Source organism: Paracoccidioides brasiliensis (genome assembly GCF_000150735.1).
Source record: "Paracoccidioides brasiliensis Pb18 unplaced genomic scaffold supercont2.17, whole genome shotgun sequence".
NCBI lineage: Eukaryota > Fungi > Ascomycota > Eurotiomycetes > Onygenales > Ajellomycetaceae > Paracoccidioides > Paracoccidioides brasiliensis.
The window spans coordinates 85,915-102,471 of NW_011371374.1; the positions used below are offsets into that span (position 1 = coordinate 85,915).

General features: G+C 47.0%; 8 protein-coding genes across 8 annotated transcripts; 4 read left to right on the plus strand and 4 right to left on the minus strand.

The window, feature by feature from the left end:
* Nucleotides 1-1,561: 1,561 nt before the first annotated feature.
* On the minus strand, nucleotides 1,562-2,332 carry PADG_08150 (uncharacterized protein; the record flags this gene model as incomplete). The annotated part of the gene is made up of 2 exons (XM_010765414.1): nucleotides 1,562-1,982; nucleotides 2,085-2,332. 2 exons carry the CDS (start codon nucleotides 2,330-2,332, stop codon nucleotides 1,562-1,564), a joined length of 669 nt encoding a protein of 222 aa, XP_010763716.1.
* A 618-nt stretch (nucleotides 2,333-2,950) lies between these two features.
* On the plus strand, nucleotides 2,951-3,166 carry PADG_12442 (uncharacterized protein; the record flags this gene model as incomplete). Its single annotated transcript, XM_010765457.1, has 1 exon — nucleotides 2,951-3,166. The coding sequence occupies one exon, from the start codon at nucleotides 2,951-2,953 to the stop codon at nucleotides 3,164-3,166; it is 216 nt and encodes a 71-aa protein (XP_010763759.1).
* A 685-nt stretch (nucleotides 3,167-3,851) lies between these two features.
* Nucleotides 3,852-4,631, minus strand: PADG_08151 (uncharacterized protein; the record flags this gene model as incomplete). Its single annotated transcript, XM_010765387.1, has 2 exons — nucleotides 3,852-4,146; nucleotides 4,552-4,631. The coding sequence occupies 2 exons, from the start codon at nucleotides 4,629-4,631 to the stop codon at nucleotides 3,852-3,854; spliced, it is 375 nt and encodes a 124-aa protein (XP_010763689.1).
* Nucleotides 4,632-5,612: 981 nt separating this feature from the next.
* PADG_08152 (uncharacterized protein) lies at nucleotides 5,613-6,134 on the plus strand (the record flags this gene model as incomplete). Its single annotated transcript, XM_010765415.1, has 2 exons — nucleotides 5,613-5,840; nucleotides 6,021-6,134. 2 exons carry the CDS (start codon nucleotides 5,613-5,615, stop codon nucleotides 6,132-6,134), a joined length of 342 nt encoding a protein of 113 aa, XP_010763717.1.
* A 647-nt stretch (nucleotides 6,135-6,781) lies between these two features.
* PADG_08153 (uncharacterized protein) lies at nucleotides 6,782-10,439 on the minus strand (the record flags this gene model as incomplete). Its single annotated transcript, XM_010765388.1, has 6 exons — nucleotides 6,782-7,389; nucleotides 7,459-7,679; nucleotides 7,741-8,227; nucleotides 8,310-8,489; nucleotides 8,552-9,883; nucleotides 10,217-10,439. 6 exons carry the CDS (start codon nucleotides 10,437-10,439, stop codon nucleotides 6,782-6,784), a joined length of 3,051 nt encoding a protein of 1,016 aa, XP_010763690.1.
* A 25-nt stretch (nucleotides 10,440-10,464) lies between these two features.
* Nucleotides 10,465-11,291, plus strand: PADG_08154 (uncharacterized protein; the record flags this gene model as incomplete). The annotated part of the gene is made up of 3 exons (XM_010765416.1): nucleotides 10,465-10,703; nucleotides 10,838-11,098; nucleotides 11,201-11,291. The coding sequence occupies 3 exons, from the start codon at nucleotides 10,465-10,467 to the stop codon at nucleotides 11,289-11,291; spliced, it is 591 nt and encodes a 196-aa protein (XP_010763718.1).
* Nucleotides 11,292-11,373: 82 nt separating this feature from the next.
* Nucleotides 11,374-12,652, minus strand: PADG_08155 (snoRNA-binding rRNA-processing protein UTP6; the record flags this gene model as incomplete). Its single annotated transcript, XM_010765417.1, has 2 exons — nucleotides 11,374-12,480; nucleotides 12,563-12,652. 2 exons carry the CDS (start codon nucleotides 12,650-12,652, stop codon nucleotides 11,374-11,376), a joined length of 1,197 nt encoding a protein of 398 aa, XP_010763719.1.
* Nucleotides 12,653-13,111: 459 nt separating this feature from the next.
* PADG_08156 (uncharacterized protein) lies at nucleotides 13,112-16,531 on the plus strand (the record flags this gene model as incomplete). The annotated part of the gene is made up of 8 exons (XM_010765389.1): nucleotides 13,112-13,150; nucleotides 13,221-13,767; nucleotides 13,838-13,964; nucleotides 14,059-14,097; nucleotides 14,178-14,262; nucleotides 14,321-14,366; nucleotides 14,420-16,245; nucleotides 16,373-16,531. 8 exons carry the CDS (start codon nucleotides 13,112-13,114, stop codon nucleotides 16,529-16,531), a joined length of 2,868 nt encoding a protein of 955 aa, XP_010763691.1.
* Between the last annotated feature and the right edge of the window lie 26 nt (nucleotides 16,532-16,557).

Below are 16,557 nucleotides of genomic sequence, written 5' to 3' on the forward strand. Positions count from 1 at the left end.
CTTTTATATATAGGTCTGGTTTGTTCCTTTTTAGACAATTAGGGACGGTTGATCGTTTCTAGCTGGGGGTGGGGGAGGATTCATTCTGGAGGCGCAGAAAACAAAACCAGGCGCCGGCACCTGGTCACACAACTCTTGATAGACTGATGGAACCCGAAAGGAGTGAAAGAAAATAGATTTATACCTTAAGTATAAATAGCAAATGATGAGAGAAAGCAATGATGTAATATCAGAGCTGCAACAACTGCACCTGCGCGACTGATAGGACACTAGAATGAATCATACTGAGGCAGAGGAAAGAATGATACGCAGACTCTGAATGGAAGCGATGAGTGTCTTATAGATATAACTTATCAAATATTCATTGACAAGAATGGTCCTTGTTGTCAATGTAGTGAGGTTGGATCTGTGGACGAGGTCGGGGAGGAGGGTCACTTGATTATGTAGCTCTGGGAGAGTTTCCAAGGCTGGGGCGAATGGTGTCACGTGAAAAATACTCGGGCAGACTCTCCGATTTCGGTTTCAAGGTTTATGACGTCATCTCTCTAGTTCTACGGAACGCTTCAACTAATGTTAACTTTAATACAACGTAGGATTTTCACTTAAAACGCATACCCATTCTCAATTCTGCTGTCTCTTTGTACGGGGGTTTGATGACCTCTTCTCATGCGAAATTACAGTGATAATGTGGAGCTTCTCAGGCTTCCCTGTGCAGACTCTGTGCCTATTTTTTTTCGGCTTTATTCTGTTTCGCTTGGAAGCCAATTCTAACCTCAGTCTCTTTATTGGGTCTGGGTGTATGGCTTTGGCATTAATTCCCCACACATAACCTAGTATGCTGCGATGATTGCGGTGTTGAATTTTATACTGGTACTGGTCTCCAAACTTATTCATGAGATAAATATCTTCTCAAATCCAGCGCTTCGGTCGTGAGTACAGGCGATTAATTCTCCCACACCATGTATGAAGGCCTCGGTGTCCACCCGGAAACTACTGTGATATGGTGGACTTGGGGAGGGGTCTGGCGTTGTTAAGGATGAGATGTAGGTGTTGTTTGTCATTTTCCTTTTCACTGTCGATAGCCTGGTGTATCAATCGCTTCTCTTTATAACGCAGCACAGAAGGAATATTTCCTTTTTGTCGGGAAGGATGGATGCTCTAGTGTGTAGTTCAAAACTTCATTGCTCCTCCAAGCCTAGAGATATACCACTATGTTTAAATGGAGGTATGGAATCGGGCCACATAACCAATAAATGAATATTTAATCAGCAAGGGGGAAATAATAGTTAAAACACAAAAAAATGACTTGAGAAAAGAAATCTAGATGACTGAGCCTTCCACAATCCATGCACTGCTAATCGATGTAATGCCCAACATAATGCAAAGCAACAAAACAAAAGATATCATGAGCAATAGCGGGTATATATTGAGGAAACAGAGCAGAACAAAAGAAGGGAAGAAAAGTTTCATGTCCAATGAAGTCAGTAATAGCACAAAAGCTTGAAAAGCAGAAGGGAAACAGGAATGATAAAAAGAAAAGAAGAAAAAGGAAAGGAAATGATCAGACAGGATCGTCAACCCTCTCCTTCATTCCAACCATCTCATACTCCCCTCCGCCATCCCTATTCCTCCCACGTCCTCTGCCTCTCGAAAACCCAAAAATCCCACCACGGCCTTCTTCTTCCTCATCTCTGGGCGGATCCCCGTGGCCTGAATGACTGTTGTCACCACCACTAGGCGAGGAACCACTGGATGCTACGCCCCCTCCAAAAACGATGGGCTGCAGTTCCCTCCATTGGCAAGCCCACATACCCAGGAACGTCATAAGCGCAGAGCTGGCGATCTGTAGACCCCACCAAAGCCAGTTTGAGGGGACGGCGTGCGTGTACAGGGAGGTGATGCCTAAGTGTATGAAGTGAATTGTGATTGCGAAGTCAGGGATGAGTTTTGAGCGGGAGACCCATAGGAGGAGGAAGATGACGCTATTCGTACGCAAGATGGGGGGCTGGAGGTTAGTAAGAAGGCACAGGGAATAGCAGGAACATATATATATATGTATATGTATAAAAGGAGATAAAACTCACCCGGCGGCACTGTTAAGAAGCCAGACAAGCCCGAGTGTCCATCCTATCGTCGTATCGCCGCGGAGACTGCGCCAGGAGAGAATGAGATCTGGTGAAAAGGCAGTGCCGGCAACCAGAGCCGTGAAGAGGATTAGGATCGTAGCGCAGGCATAATAGGCAGCTTGGAGTGCGATGATCTTTTTCACGATCTTGAGTGGGGGGAAGTCAGAAAGAGCACCAGCTGGAGGAGGTTTGCGGCGACGTTGCATTGAAGCTGTCGATATATAGATGTGTGGAATGTTTTGTTATGGTGATGGGTGAGCGTGCGAAAGCGGCATTTCAGTCTGCGGCGTATATGAGGGTTATGGAAGAACAGTGCTCTATTTATAGGGGTTGACGGCTTTTATCTGCCGGACACAGGTACAGTATTGGGGGAATAGCTGTTTGAGTTGGTATGGTTTGTTGATTGCAATGGACACCAGAGGTTGCGGAGAAGACGGACAACCAGCCACGTGATCATGATCTTCATTCTCAGTAATATTATTGTTTGCTAACATCCACTCTCGTTTATATACTGCCCTATGGCAACCGACCCACGGGCTCTGCCGGTGTAGCAATACGCAACCCATTTTGCCTCATTTGTAAGATAGCTACTAGATAGGTAGTCGCCTACGGGCGTAGCTCTACCCGCCCTATGGTTCGACGCGGACTCTACTAGATCACGTGCCCTTAAGGCCGTGGACTAACCGGGCGTTAAATAAAAACACACACACACACACACTCTCTCTCTCTCTCTCGTTTATATAAAACATTATGTCATTAGTTTTATTAATTGTGAAAAGAATTGCTACGGCTAAAAGATATGGAGAAGTTTACAGGAGATGAACATGGCATCATGGATGCCCTTGATCAGAGATACACAAAGATCCAGGATCGCACTTATCCAGCACGACTACGACTGGGAGTGGATTTGGTGCCGCCAGAATGAAGATGGCCTAATCTCCTTCAGCGCATTGACAGCTGAGAGAGACGACAAGATTAATGCGCAGCAGAGACAGCCAGCAAGACAAGTAATTTATCGGCAAGGGCGAGATAACACTTGAGATGCGGGCTTCGCTCTTTGGGGAGCAAAGCCGTACATCGACAATGATGGGAAGTACTGCGAAAATAAAAGGATGAAGATGAGACGGAAAAGGAACAGTCATGATAATTAAATCATGAAAATATTGCCAAAACAAATACGCTTCGGCGGGTTCTTGAGCTCTTGTGCGCGCAGAATGGAATGGATGAAGCATACAGTTTGAGTGTTGCGATGTGATGTGGATGGTTGTTGTACCACCTGTTGCAACATGACCAATTAAACAGCCATTATCTGCATACTCGCATATTGTCAACAGCTCTTGATCTAAGGAAGTCTCGGTCGCATTCTTCAACTTGAGCGTACCACGACTGGGTTGCCTGCACCGGGATGTGATTAATGTGGCTTAGTGGAATGAGACGGTGATGCGTGGAAGTGCTCTCACTATGGGTGGCTCTTCTGAAGCGGTGTCCGACAGACCTGCTGGCTTCGCCTGCGCGATCGATACAACGGTTGAATCACCATCGCTCATCCCAGGCGACTGGGGAACGTTGAGGGCCCCCCATCGTCAAGGTCATCTATAGAAATTTTACAGATCACTCCAGATGAACAAGTGATTGGGCGAAGGGGGAATGCAACTCATGATGAAAATCTAGGAATTCTTTTGCATCCCCTGGACTTCCTGATGATCGACAATAAAACAAGCAACCTCATTCAGTGTGAAATGCGAAATCCGCGATGACTTTCCCCAAAGCTAGTTTCAAGGCAAAGTTGAGCTCAGCAGCCTGTTCTGGATCATCGAAGCACCTTCGACAACACATTTCATCCATGTCCATTCCATCGACCAGCATCTCTGCGGCGATGGCAGCAATGACTTCCTGTTTCTTAATATATGGGCGGCAGAGACTTGTAAAGAATGGTTCTAATGGTGGGAAGGGTAAGATGGCGACCTGGTCGGCTGAGAGGGAGTTGAACACCTCTTTTGATGTAATACTCCTTTGTGCCCTGATACTCGTGGGAAGAGATTATATGCTCTTCCAGCGAGTTGATAGTATACATCGGTAAAAGAACAATGAAGAAATTAGGCTCAGATGAGCCGAATTGAAAACGAAGAAATCCTTGGTTATATTCCGTGTCGATATTATAGTTGGTCTCATTTGTTTGTTCAAGTAGACATTTCTGAGCTCATCGATGTTACGAGCTGGAGACCATTTGTGGGGACACAAGAGTTTCAGGTCCTGTTTTGTTGACAGTAAGGAAATAGACAAATTAAATATCGCAAAGTCAAAACAACCATCAGACAGAGAGGTTACCCACATATAGTTACCACACATGATTGTGGTAGTTGAGAGCAATTTCACCAACTATAGTTTTCAGATAGATGTTGGTTCTCTGTAACAGTGCTATCACCATGCAGATATCTGCAAACCCTCTCCTGGCAGTTGGAGGGCAAGGACTGGTGGAGTGCGTGGAAGGTCATTCTCTGCCATAGTATGAGGGACTCTCTCATAAATTCCTAGTTACACGGGGCTCTCCCTCGAGAACAAGGGTTTAGCATCCCTGTACACCTAAACGATTGGATGGTTACAATGAAGTAGTGGGGCAGAGAAGTTTGGCTAACATATAGTTAAACCAGAGCCGAGTTAGGGGGTCCTTTTGGCCCAGCGGTTTACTTTGAATATCTTCTCTGAAATTTATGGTATATTTTTAAATATAAATCTAAATATCATCAATTTATTATCTTCACAAATATTCGACATGCAGTCGTCTGAAATTCCAAGTGAAGATAATGACTTAAGTGAAAAATTAATAAATATTCTAAAAAATAATATTTATTTAAGCTAATTATAACAGCTCTAAAATAACTAGTTAAACATTTATATAGAATGACAGATAACTAGTTACAGAAGATTTATAACCAAGAAGTTTCTCATTCTGTAAAGAGAAATAATATGAGAGATTATGTCTCTTAGGTTTTATATATTTTAATCTGACAGTTAAAAAGCCCTTATGGGAAACCCGTGACAACAATTAAAGGGATGAATCATTGGATATCGGGGTTTTTTTGAGTTGATTTGATTACTATTAGAAGATAGTCCGTATATGATGTTGAAAATGATGTATACAAAAAGATTTTCACCCAACTTCTCAGTAAGCAACTAAAGAACATTTCTTCTCATGCCCTTCTCTGAAGTGCCACAAAATGTTATATCGACATTTCCTGATGCGGTTTAGCCCCATCTTAGTTTTGGACGATGGTTAGGTACAAAGGAAGATTGGACGTGACAAAGGCTGTATTATTTATGAACACTGGACAGAATAGAAACGAGGAAAGTCAACGAGCAGAACAAAAATTAAGAATAAAAATAAAATAAAAATCCATTGACCACACCTGATTCGTTTATTGAGTCCATAGGATTTGAATATCAACCCTCGACATACCTCGTTTAACCCAATTGAACCGAAGAACCATGGGCTGGTTCTCCTCATCCTCCACACCCTCCACCTCCAAAGCCTCAGACGGCGGCTCCATAGCCCCCGACCGCTCCTCGCGACGACAATGCTACATCGCCCGAGACGTCTTCTTCGACTGTCTAGATGCAAATAACATAATTGACCCCGTCCGGGACGATAAAACTGCACGCGCCAAATGTCCAAGGGAAATAGTGGAATTTGAGAGCGCATGCTCGAAAACTTGGGTGCGTCACTTGGCCCTATTTTGCTTTTGTTTCTGCCTTGTAAACAACGGAGAATTGGAAGCTTTCATTTCTTTGTATTATCCCTCATGCTCTAAATTTATGGAACGAAAGGGAAAGGATAAAAGACTAACTTCTTTCTCTTCCTCTGAGTGGGGGGGGGCTGGCTTGTTTTGTGAACAGGTGAATTATTTCAAGGAGAAGCGCTTTATGGAATATAAACGGGATCAGACGATTGCGAAGATAAAAGCGGACGACGCTACGGCGGCCGCGGAGAGCAGGGCAGGGAAGTCGTAGACAGAAGAAACGGGGGCGGTGGGGGAGGTGTCTTGGGCTTCTGTGGGATCTCGGGATTATTGGCGATTCCATTCGAGTGATGTAGGTGATCGGGGACCAGACCGGGCCGGGGAAGGGGCTGGGTGGACGCCGTGGATAAATTTACTGTACACTATTATGATGGATTTCATGACTGTTGATATTCGCCTCAGTCGGGGTTGAAAAACATGTCTCCTTTCTCACTGCGACCGGTGTATATCTAGGCTAGTCACATTTTATATACCGTATGGATGGAAAAGAGGAAGAGGAAGAAGGTTCAGTTACACAATGGGATATGAAATTTGGGCTGGTTACTATACTTATGGGTTCTCTGGGTAGGCATTATATCAGTTATTTACATGGGCAGCACATGGTTGATATGTTTGATAGAGCAAAGAATTATAGCACCTCTGGTCGAATTTGGTTCCTGTGGAATTAACTTTAGGTTTATTCTGGATTCTGGATTTTGGGCTGGTGAACCGGGATGATGGAATGGGATGGGATAATATTGCCAAACGGCTAGCGAGCTGCATGGTTTGTTCATTACCGCAGTACATGGTTCTGGGAGCCTCTCCATACGGCGTTACACTGAACTGACAGAAAATAGCTAGGCAAGAAGAAGAAATTCATTATTGCTTCCACTTCATCAACTGGTCCATGATATTCTGAACATGTGGAGCCATCTGTGGCCTGAATGGTGCCATTGCCGGCGCCTGGGACTTCGGCGGTGGTGGGGGCTGAGGCAGTTGACTTGCTTCCTGTCCGCCTATAGTTTGTGCCAAAAGCGATGCCAAGGTTGTGTCACCTCCTGCACCAGGACGTAGCTGTGACTGCTGTGGAAAACCACATGTGGGCTGGGAAGCCTGGCCTGGGGTGTTTTTGGGAGGAGCAGACGGGTTTTGTTGGTGAGAGAGATTGCTCAGGATGCTAGCCAGGCCGGTTGGGCTTCTTTGTGGAGCGTATTGCTGCTGAGCCACCTGGAGTGCAGCGGGGTTCTGCTGCAGTGCAACGAGGAGAGATTGGAGGGCCGGGCCATCTAGATTCGAGATGAGGTTTGTAATGTTGCTGCTTGTGGCTAGGGGTGGCTGTAGCGGTTGATATCGAGTGGGGTTTGGTAATAGTTGGGAGATTACTGGTGGTACCTGAGTCGAAGGGTGTTTGGACGTGTTCGCAACAAAGATGGTTTGGGCTTGGAGAACCACCTCTGCGGCAATGTTCGGTTCGACTTCTGAGTATTCTGGGGGAAGAGAATCATTAGCACAGAATGAGACTACATGTGGTTAGGTTATTTTGTCGCAATTCTCACCATTAAACTTAACATTATCGCTTCCACCGCTGCGATCGAACACTTGCAATGGGATTTTCCCAGAATATTGATTTGTGCGAGATAGCTTGATGATCGCTAAGACGCCCTCGATGATCTGACGACGAACAACAGCAGCGAGTGATATCCGGGGACTGAGAATGAGCACATCCGTTCGCAAACCTCGGTCTTGGAACGAACTCTCGATATGATATATGAATTCCCTAGACAGCAACGACCTTAGAGTAAAGTCCAATGATACTAACACCAAACAGAAATCCATACCTATCGACATTCTCCAAGACAATAATCTGGACATCTGGCACTTGGCGCAAGGACCGCCTTGGTATGGGAAGATCTGAATCGTTCTCATAGCTTCTTTGTCTCGGACTTGGGCTTCTGTATCGTCCTGGGCGGCCGTAAGGAGATCTAGAGCGGTGCCTATCGCGGCGTCGGTCATATTTTTCTGGTGTTCTGTTGCGGAAGTGATATTCATCTCGACGATGGCCATGCGGTGATGGTGTGCGATTTGGACGGTAGTCGTCACGACGGCGATACTGGTCATCATGGCCTCTGAACTCCCTAAATGGCGGTGGTTTCCTGGATTCCGACGCCCTATCGTATCGATGGGGGCTACTTGGACGTTTGCCGCGGAGACTTGGCACACCCCGGGGATGGTCTGGCGATCTGGACCTTTTGGTAGCTTGGGTCCTCGATGAATCAGTGGCAGGCGCATGTCTCGTGGACTTTTGGGGTTTCGAGATTTCGAGGTCTAAACATGTGGTTAAACGGATTCACTTTGTTACAGAAGAAAACAAAGGAAAATTTCCAACAAGCACCCAAGGGAAACTAACGAATCTTCCGTCCTCTTATCAATCCCCCCTGTTCAGCTTCTAAAGCCTTGCGACACGCAGAAGGTTCCACGAATTGGACAAACCCGTATGCCTGTTTTATAGAGATCTGTGCAAGGTCACCATATTTATGAAAGAGATGAAAAAGATCCCGCTTGGTGACTCTCTCTGTTGGGAGATTACCTATTGGACGTTAATACGAATGTAGAAAATAAATACTCATTGAAGAAAGGAAAACAACTTACCAACAAACAGTCTCGACCCCGGCGGAAACCGATCCCACATCCCCTCAGTAACATAAACCCTTTCATAATGAAGAAACTCGTCATACTTCTTCTGAACATCAGGGCCCCACGGCTCCTCTCTATCACTATCACCGCGCAGAAACTTCAACCCCTCGTCATCCAGTCTCTCACCTCGTTGAAATTTTTGAATATCGGGTTTTGCTTGTGCACTAGATGAAGGGGGGAATTGATGTTGAAAAGTGGGTATGGAAGTGGGAGGCAATCCGTTCAATGCAGATGAGGTCCCAGGTGCAGCAGGAGGTGCAACAAGGGCAGGCAGCCCGCTAGATTGGAGATAATTACTTTGACCATACTGTGTGGTAGCCCCGTTTTCGGGCTGAGTGGGCAAGGGATGAAAGGGCTGGATATTATCAGTGGCAGTATAGTTTAGGTTGATGGAAGGCTTATCTTGGGGAGGTGGGCGGGGGGGAAGACCGGCAGAATGGAAAGTAGATGAGTCTGAGTTCAAAGGTTTGGTCATGTAATCATCAGTAGATGCCACGGTATTGGCAATGGCTGTGGGAGAAGATAGATGGCTATTTTTGGAATCAGATATGGTATTCAAGGAGCTCGGGTGGCTGGCATCTCCATCGGGCACAGTATTTGCCTCAGATTTAATGTTTCTACCATGGCGACCACTTAGAGTTGGGGTATGTTCAACGGTATTATTATTGAAGCCTCTCTCTTTCAGGTTCGACACATAATCGGCTCCTGGGAGTGTTGAGGGTGGGTAGGGTTTAGATGGGTAATTTTCGGACAGGATTAGGCGATCTAATTGAGGGGAGGTTTTAGGTATTGTAGAGGTAGAGGTGGCAGTGGCAGTATGAACGGCCCGTTCATGGTTCAGTTCAACAGTGGAGGTTTCACCAACGTGAGTTGCAGATTGACTCGAGGAAACCGGTCTATGAGCAGCGGAGAAAGTCGATTCATTTCCTGTTTCTGTTTTGTGATAACCCGTCTGTATTGATTCCGGAAAACTAACTGCGCCTTGATCTCCTACAGCATTTGGCCCTGAACCTCCAACAGCACGATGCAGCATAGTGTAAGTATGACTCGCAAGGTGGACCTGATCACTCATGATGCCACCATGCTCGGTGTCTGAAGAAGATGGCGTTTTCTCGCTAAACAGCTCCTGATACGCACCCGACTCACCGAAGGCCGGATCCATCTGATTCTGGAGTAGAGGGATATGAGAAGGTTCGGATATATAGAGAGGCCGTGGACTTTCGGGGGTTAGAGTCTTGCCACGGATGTGAAGCGCTTCATCGGGGATATTTGAAGTCATGTATGCGGCTAAATAAGCAGTAAGTAACAACAGGAATTTGCTATGAAGGCATCTGGAGAGTGAGCAGAACTAGTTATACTAGCTATACGAGGTCTGCAGACTGAGGTGCAGAATGAGGAGGGCAGCTGAAGTAGCAGATTCGCAAATCACAGGGACATGAAGAGCGCAAGTAAGAGGACATAGGGTCCGTTGGAATAATACTTAGAGAAAATCGGCTATCTGTGGTTCAGAGGGACTGGACGATGTCAGAGAGGATCAAGCGATGAATGGCTAACTGTGGCGAGCAGCAGTGGGGGGATATTATATTTAGTGTTGGTGCAAGGAGTAAAATGTGGTTGTACTTCGTCGCCTGGCGGTTCGGTGGTTGCGGCGGCGAAGCGTGTTGACATTGGCTGGAGCTGCCGTTTGCCCAGGTTCTGCTCTGGAATGAGAACTGCCAAGAACTGCAATTTCTTGGTCTGGGGCACATTGAGGGTGATTGTTGAACGGATCAATGACCGGAATATAGCTACATTTTGAAGAGAGATATGGACCAGAGATTGCATAGTACACGCTGCCTGACATTTTCGCCTATTTACAGTTGACTGATATGTTCCGATTCGCCTGCTGCTACCCCAGGATCGCCTTCGTTACTCATTCCTTTCTTCCAACGCCATACACACGGCAGCTTGCTTCCGGGCAAATTACCAGTTCTCAAGGGTTGACAGACGAAGAATTGAGCACGGCGCGAATTTGGCTGTCTGAGCTTACTCCAAGGACCATTCCAAGAAACATTGGTGATGTTTCTTATAGCAGGTCGAGTGGTCCTGGCGGTCAGAATGTGAACAAGTATGTATAACTACGCACCCAAGATTGGTTGACCTACACTATTTCTTCACTCTGGTCTTCCCGCACGAAGACTCAATTATCCAAATGCAAATCCAGGAAGGAAAACTAAATCTTCTTTTGGATAACTGTTATAGGGTGAACTCAAAAGCAACACTTAAAATCCCCGTCTCATCCATTCTGCCCATTGTGCCACGCGCGCTACACGCCAAGATCAAATCTTCACGTTACATGGCGGAACGCTCTGATTGCTTGGTAATACAATCGGATGAAACTCGCAAGCAGTCCAAAAATCTCGACCTTTGCTTTGAAAAAATTTATCAGTTGCTGGTCGCTGTGGGTAAGGCGGTCATTCCAGGCGAAACCTCCCAAGAACAGAAGAAAAGGGTGCAGGATCTGTATGTTCCCATCAACGTTCTCTGCCCTGTACCTAGGATTCCTCATGGATTTCATCTGAGAAGGATTATGGCTAAAGCACTATTTGCTGATTTTCCCAACAGCGAAAAAGCTAGTAAAGAAGCTAGATTACGAAAGAAGAAGGCTCATAGCATGAAGAAAAGAAGCCGGCGATCGACTGGCTACGATGATTGATGGTATCTGGCATTCACGATGGATGGGAACTGCAGAGAAATGGAAGATTTTGAAAAAATATCTGAAATTAATGCTAGGATGTTTAGCTCAAGGAGCTTTCGGCATTCCGTAATGTGGCTGCCATCACCTTATAGAGAGCTGGGTCGAGGCCCTCCGTGGCATTCAATGGTTGAAGCCACTGGATAACCTTCCTTGCAAGGCTTTTTTGGTTACCGGCATGGTTCCGACTCGTACACTCTTTTAGTCGACTGAGACTCGTACCGAATGCACGTGGGAATTGCGCAGAGGTTACTTCAATACCAGCAGTAGGGAAAATAACGTAACATATCTGCGCCCCAGGCTTTTCCGCATTGTTCTCCATCATCGATTCGACAATATGACCCAGCACCCTGCCCAGGCAAGGAGACTTTGTAAATTCAGCGACCATGGTGTAGAAGTCATGGGCAACACCAACATCGTTGCCAAATTGTCTCATAGCGGCATCAAAGACCGCAATGGGAATAGCCCCCGTCAGCGCAGGTGTTGCGTTGAGATTTTCAAGCGCAGCCTCGTCCACCCCATTATCTTCCCCAAGGCTTGGATTGATATCTTCCTCCGTCACAACAGGAAGCGCAATGACGTCCGCATTTGGATCTGTAATCGCATCATCAACGGCGGGTGCTTTCCTCGACCCATCCAATCCAAGAATCTGTTGCCTGGTGGCAATCTTCGTGATATATATCATCTCCAGCTTGGCATACTGCACCCAGAGCATCTTCGAACTCCTGCAAAACCTCAGTCCCCGCTGCATATAAGTGCGCGCCTGCGTCATGTCGCTGTGGTCCTCCAGCGCGTAGCGAGCTGCGTATATCCACAGCTCGACACAGGTCGGGTGTAGTCGTAGCGCATCCACTAAGATCTGTGCTAGCTTCTTATACGCTTTCTGCCGCCGGGCATATCCAATGTATTGCATCCATAAACTGATGTCGCCGTGGAATTTCTTCGTTGCACGGTCCAGGATGAAAAATACCCGTCTCTGTCCCGAGTGGGCGGCGGATGTGATGCCGAGTCTTTTTATCCGCTTTCGACGTAACGTATCTAAGTTCATTTCGTACTCGGCATATCGGGCGTAATCTGAAGGTTTGGGACCTGTAGCATTGATTCTGTGCTCGAAGTTGGATCTCCTTTTTAGGATGGCGGCAATTTCGTCCTAGATAGAAAAAAAAAATAGAATTTACGTCAACTATTGCATCTAGACTCTGGATGAATGTGAATGGGATATCGCTCCGTACCTTTGAAAATATCCTTTTCTTCTCATATTCTTTAAACTCCGGCACAAGCTGCTCCAAGTAGAAGCGGGCTTTGTCGCTTGCCGTAGCCATAGCTTTGTCAGAGTGGTAGACCCTGGACTTTATTATCCCGGAGGACTCTTTGCCCTCTCTCTTAACTCTCAATTATTCTTTGATTGTTGCTCTGGATCGGCAGCCGGAAAAACAACACACCCGTTAGCCGCAACTAGTCTAGCCCTTTTGGGACTAGGGTCAAAGATAACTTCCTTGGTTCACTTCCTCTTTCCCTACGTTAACTAACATAAGTGACAAACAACCAGCTCAGGGGCAGCCGTCCTCCTGTTTTCTTGTTTTTTTCTTTATTTTATTTTATTTTTTTTGTTTTTGATATTTCTTCTTCCTTTGTTTTGCTTTGCCCTTTGTTGACGCTCCTTATCTTACTTCAGCATCATTTTTAGTGATCTTCTCGTGCTGCCGCTGCTGCTGTACATGAAGTTGCTCTAGGCAAACAACCCCCCTCTCCCCCATTTTCGTTTGCTTCCTGCCTTCGCCATGGCACCCAAGTTCAGGGATGGAGATACCGTCATGTCTGTCAGTATACCCTACCCCACTGCAATTGGATATGCGCCGTGGCTAATACTGACATTTGTTGATTGTCCAGATCAATGGCAGATGGGTGTCTTGGGCGCATACCGTGGCCGCATATTCAGCTTTCATCGGAGCACTGATCGTTGGAATGTCCCTCCACTACCGCAAAATAGTCCAGAATGAACACTACGGATACCCGCAAGAATGGTTTCCCTCAGTATCGGCCACAATAGGTGATCGTTATCCCGAACGATCCATCTTTCAGCTTTTCATTGCGATCACTTCCGGCCCCCGGTTCGCCCTCGTTTTCCTCTGGTACCTCCTTACGGCTCGCCCGAACTCTTCACTTCCGACGTTCGTGGCTGGGACAGGTCTGTTCCGGACTCTGACATGTGGTGGTTGGACTTACATCACCTCAACGGATGATCATGATTGGCACGATATCTTCATGATTTCATACCTCATTGCTACCCTTCCGTGGACCTTGGGGTGTCTTGCCCTGAGTCCGAATAACCACCAGGCAGTAAAGTACCGGAAGATACTTGCCAGCCTCTTTTTCGGCACGCTTATCCCACTAATCTACTACTTCATTCAGCACAAAGTGCACAAGGTCCCTGGAGGTGAGAAACGTTTCTTTTCCACGTCAATTATCTACTTCCCACGAAAGTAAAATTCTAACATATCCTATAGCGTACACAAAATACTCCTTCTTTGAGTGGGCGCTTATCTTGTTTGATGTGGGATTTGACGCAGTCACGGCCCTCGACTTTGGCGCATTCGAAATTATAGTGAAAGATGTGAAAGGTGTCAGCAGAGGGTATGTTCACTGGCTTCCAAAATAGACAAAAAATATGTACATCGTTGTATTCGCCTGGAGCGATGGAGCTAGACGTCTAAGAAAATATATACAGAAGATCAAAGACTGCTGGAGAGGTTATCCTTGAAGAACAGTACGCCTAGCCTTCTTGTTTTTGTTTCTGTTTCTTTTTAACCTTTCCATTTTTTTTTCTTTCATATTAACCCACTGCAGAAAGGATAAACCTGTTGGTCGCACATTTGGTGAAGCATTTTTCTGGGCGGAAGCCATCGATGCGGCCGCTGATGTGTACAACGGCGTAAGATCAATATTTATAAGAGTATGTCCGCTTGATCAACGTCGCTGATTAGTTGTAGTTTGTCTTTTGGTCCATTCTGACCTCTCTCGGCGTTTTGGTTTGGTGTAAGTCCCTTGCCGCCGTATCTCTACCAGAACTTTTCCTGACATAGTGTTAGATTTTCCCTTGTGGCATATGGGTATCTCGGGTTATGAAGTCCTTGTCATGGTTACGATATCACCTTTCCTCTTATACATTCCAAGTTTCCGGTCTTTCGCAGTTCGCAATGTTCGCGTCATCCACCTCCTATCCCTCAGCGGGCTGCAGGCCTACCTTATCCAGCGGCCCGAATACCGCCTTTTCACCGTTGGATTTTCAGTCGCGATGAGCTGCTTGGCCTGGCCAACGACATGGTATGGCGAACGGTCGCAGCCTGCACGCCTTGAGGCCCGCGTAATGGCATGGGGTCTCGGCCTCGTTGCGTCAAGTGTAGCCAAGTTTGCCGCACGGACGAACAATCCAATTTGGCCAATTATGCATGCAGAAAACGGCGGGTGGAACAAAACCGCCTTCATTCTCTCCTTGTTCTCTGTTATTCGCTCCACTCGAAGGATTAACACTTCTGGCGACTTCTTGCCCCCTACAGGTAAAAGGGGATCTTCCCTGCTTGCCGCTGCGGGCCTGGGTGGGTTGTTCTTTGCCCTGCACTCTCTTCTCTCGGACTCGAGCACCATGATCCTCTGGGTGTGGGAAGGATACCCGGTCCGGGGTCCTATCGCAGTTCCACACGGAGTTTGTACAATCATTGCTATGGGCGCTGGTTTGCTACTTGGCGTTTTATATCCTCGTCTATCGGGGTCGTGGACTGCCTTTGGGATGGGCTCCGTTGGAGCTGCCATCCTGACAACCAATAGCCATTGGTTTGGTTACTATGGCGCTCTTATGCTTGCCATCTATCTGATGTCCGTTACTCCTGTGCTTATCACTTCCGCCGTCCAACATTCCCCCGCCCCTACCTTCGGTGTTGCTTTCCTTATCTACAATTTTATGGTTCTGTTCCACGTTTGGGTTGTTGCATATGCCTTCGTGCCTGGAGGCCCTCTTGTCAGGGAGCATACAGATTGGATCATGCTTACCACCATGCTTCTTATTGGTGCTGGCGTATTCTCTTCGATCATTTCGAATTCCTCAATCTCGCCGATGAAGAACAAACCGCTGAAGGGTAAACGTGCCATCTCCACTAACGGAAAGGTGCGCTCCTATTACATTTACGTTCTCATTGCCTTGCAAATGCTCTCCATTGCCATCGCATACCTCCGATTCCCTACGAACGACTACAGACCTTACCACAAGGAGGACAAAGTCGTAACCGCGGGAATCTGGACCGTCCATTTCTCCCTTGACAATGATATGTGGTCTTCCGAGAGACGAATGCGAGACGCCATCAAAGACCTGGAACTCGACGTCGTGGGTCTCCTCGAGTCTGACCTTCAGAGAATCATCATGGGTAATCGCGACACCACCCAATTCCTCGCCGAAGACCTGGGGATGTACGTGGACTACGGTCCCGGACCCAACAAGCACACCTGGGGCTGCGCCTTACTCTCTAAATTCCCTATTCTTAACTCAACACACCACCTCCTACCCTCCCCCGTCGGCGAGCTCGCCCCAGCCATCCACGCCACAATGGATATGTACGGAGAATTCGTAGACGTCGTTGTCTTCCACTCAGGCCAGGAAGAGGACCCCGAGGACCGGCGTCTCCAGTCTGAATACCTCTCGAAACTAATGGCTGACTCCCCCCGCCCGCTGATCCTGCTTAGTTACCTCGTGACGAAGCCTCTTGAGGGCAATTATAACACCTATGTCAGCGAGGCGAATGGGATGAAGGACATCGACCCGACCGATTGGGATCGGTGGTGCGAGTATATTCTGTACAGGGGCTTTAAGCGGACGGGATATGCTCGAGTCAGTCGGGGGACTATCACCGACACGGAGATTCAAGTATGCTTCTCTAATGTCCCATGTCTTCTCGCTACTCCCCCGGTCTTATATTAGTTATTTTTAGTTTTCTTCTTCTTCTTCTTCTTCTTCTTCTTCTTCTTGCTAACAAAATCGTCATTCTACTCAGGTGGGCAAGTTCGTCGTGGGTGAACCCGAAGATACATCCAACATCCGAATAGCAGAAGAACATGTACCCGCCGGACTACGATTCCCCACCCTCTTCCGCGGCCAAGGTGTCCGTGGACATCGATACCATGTGTTTGACGAACCGCGATACTTCGCCTAGATTTGGAGATTGGGTTGCTCTACATA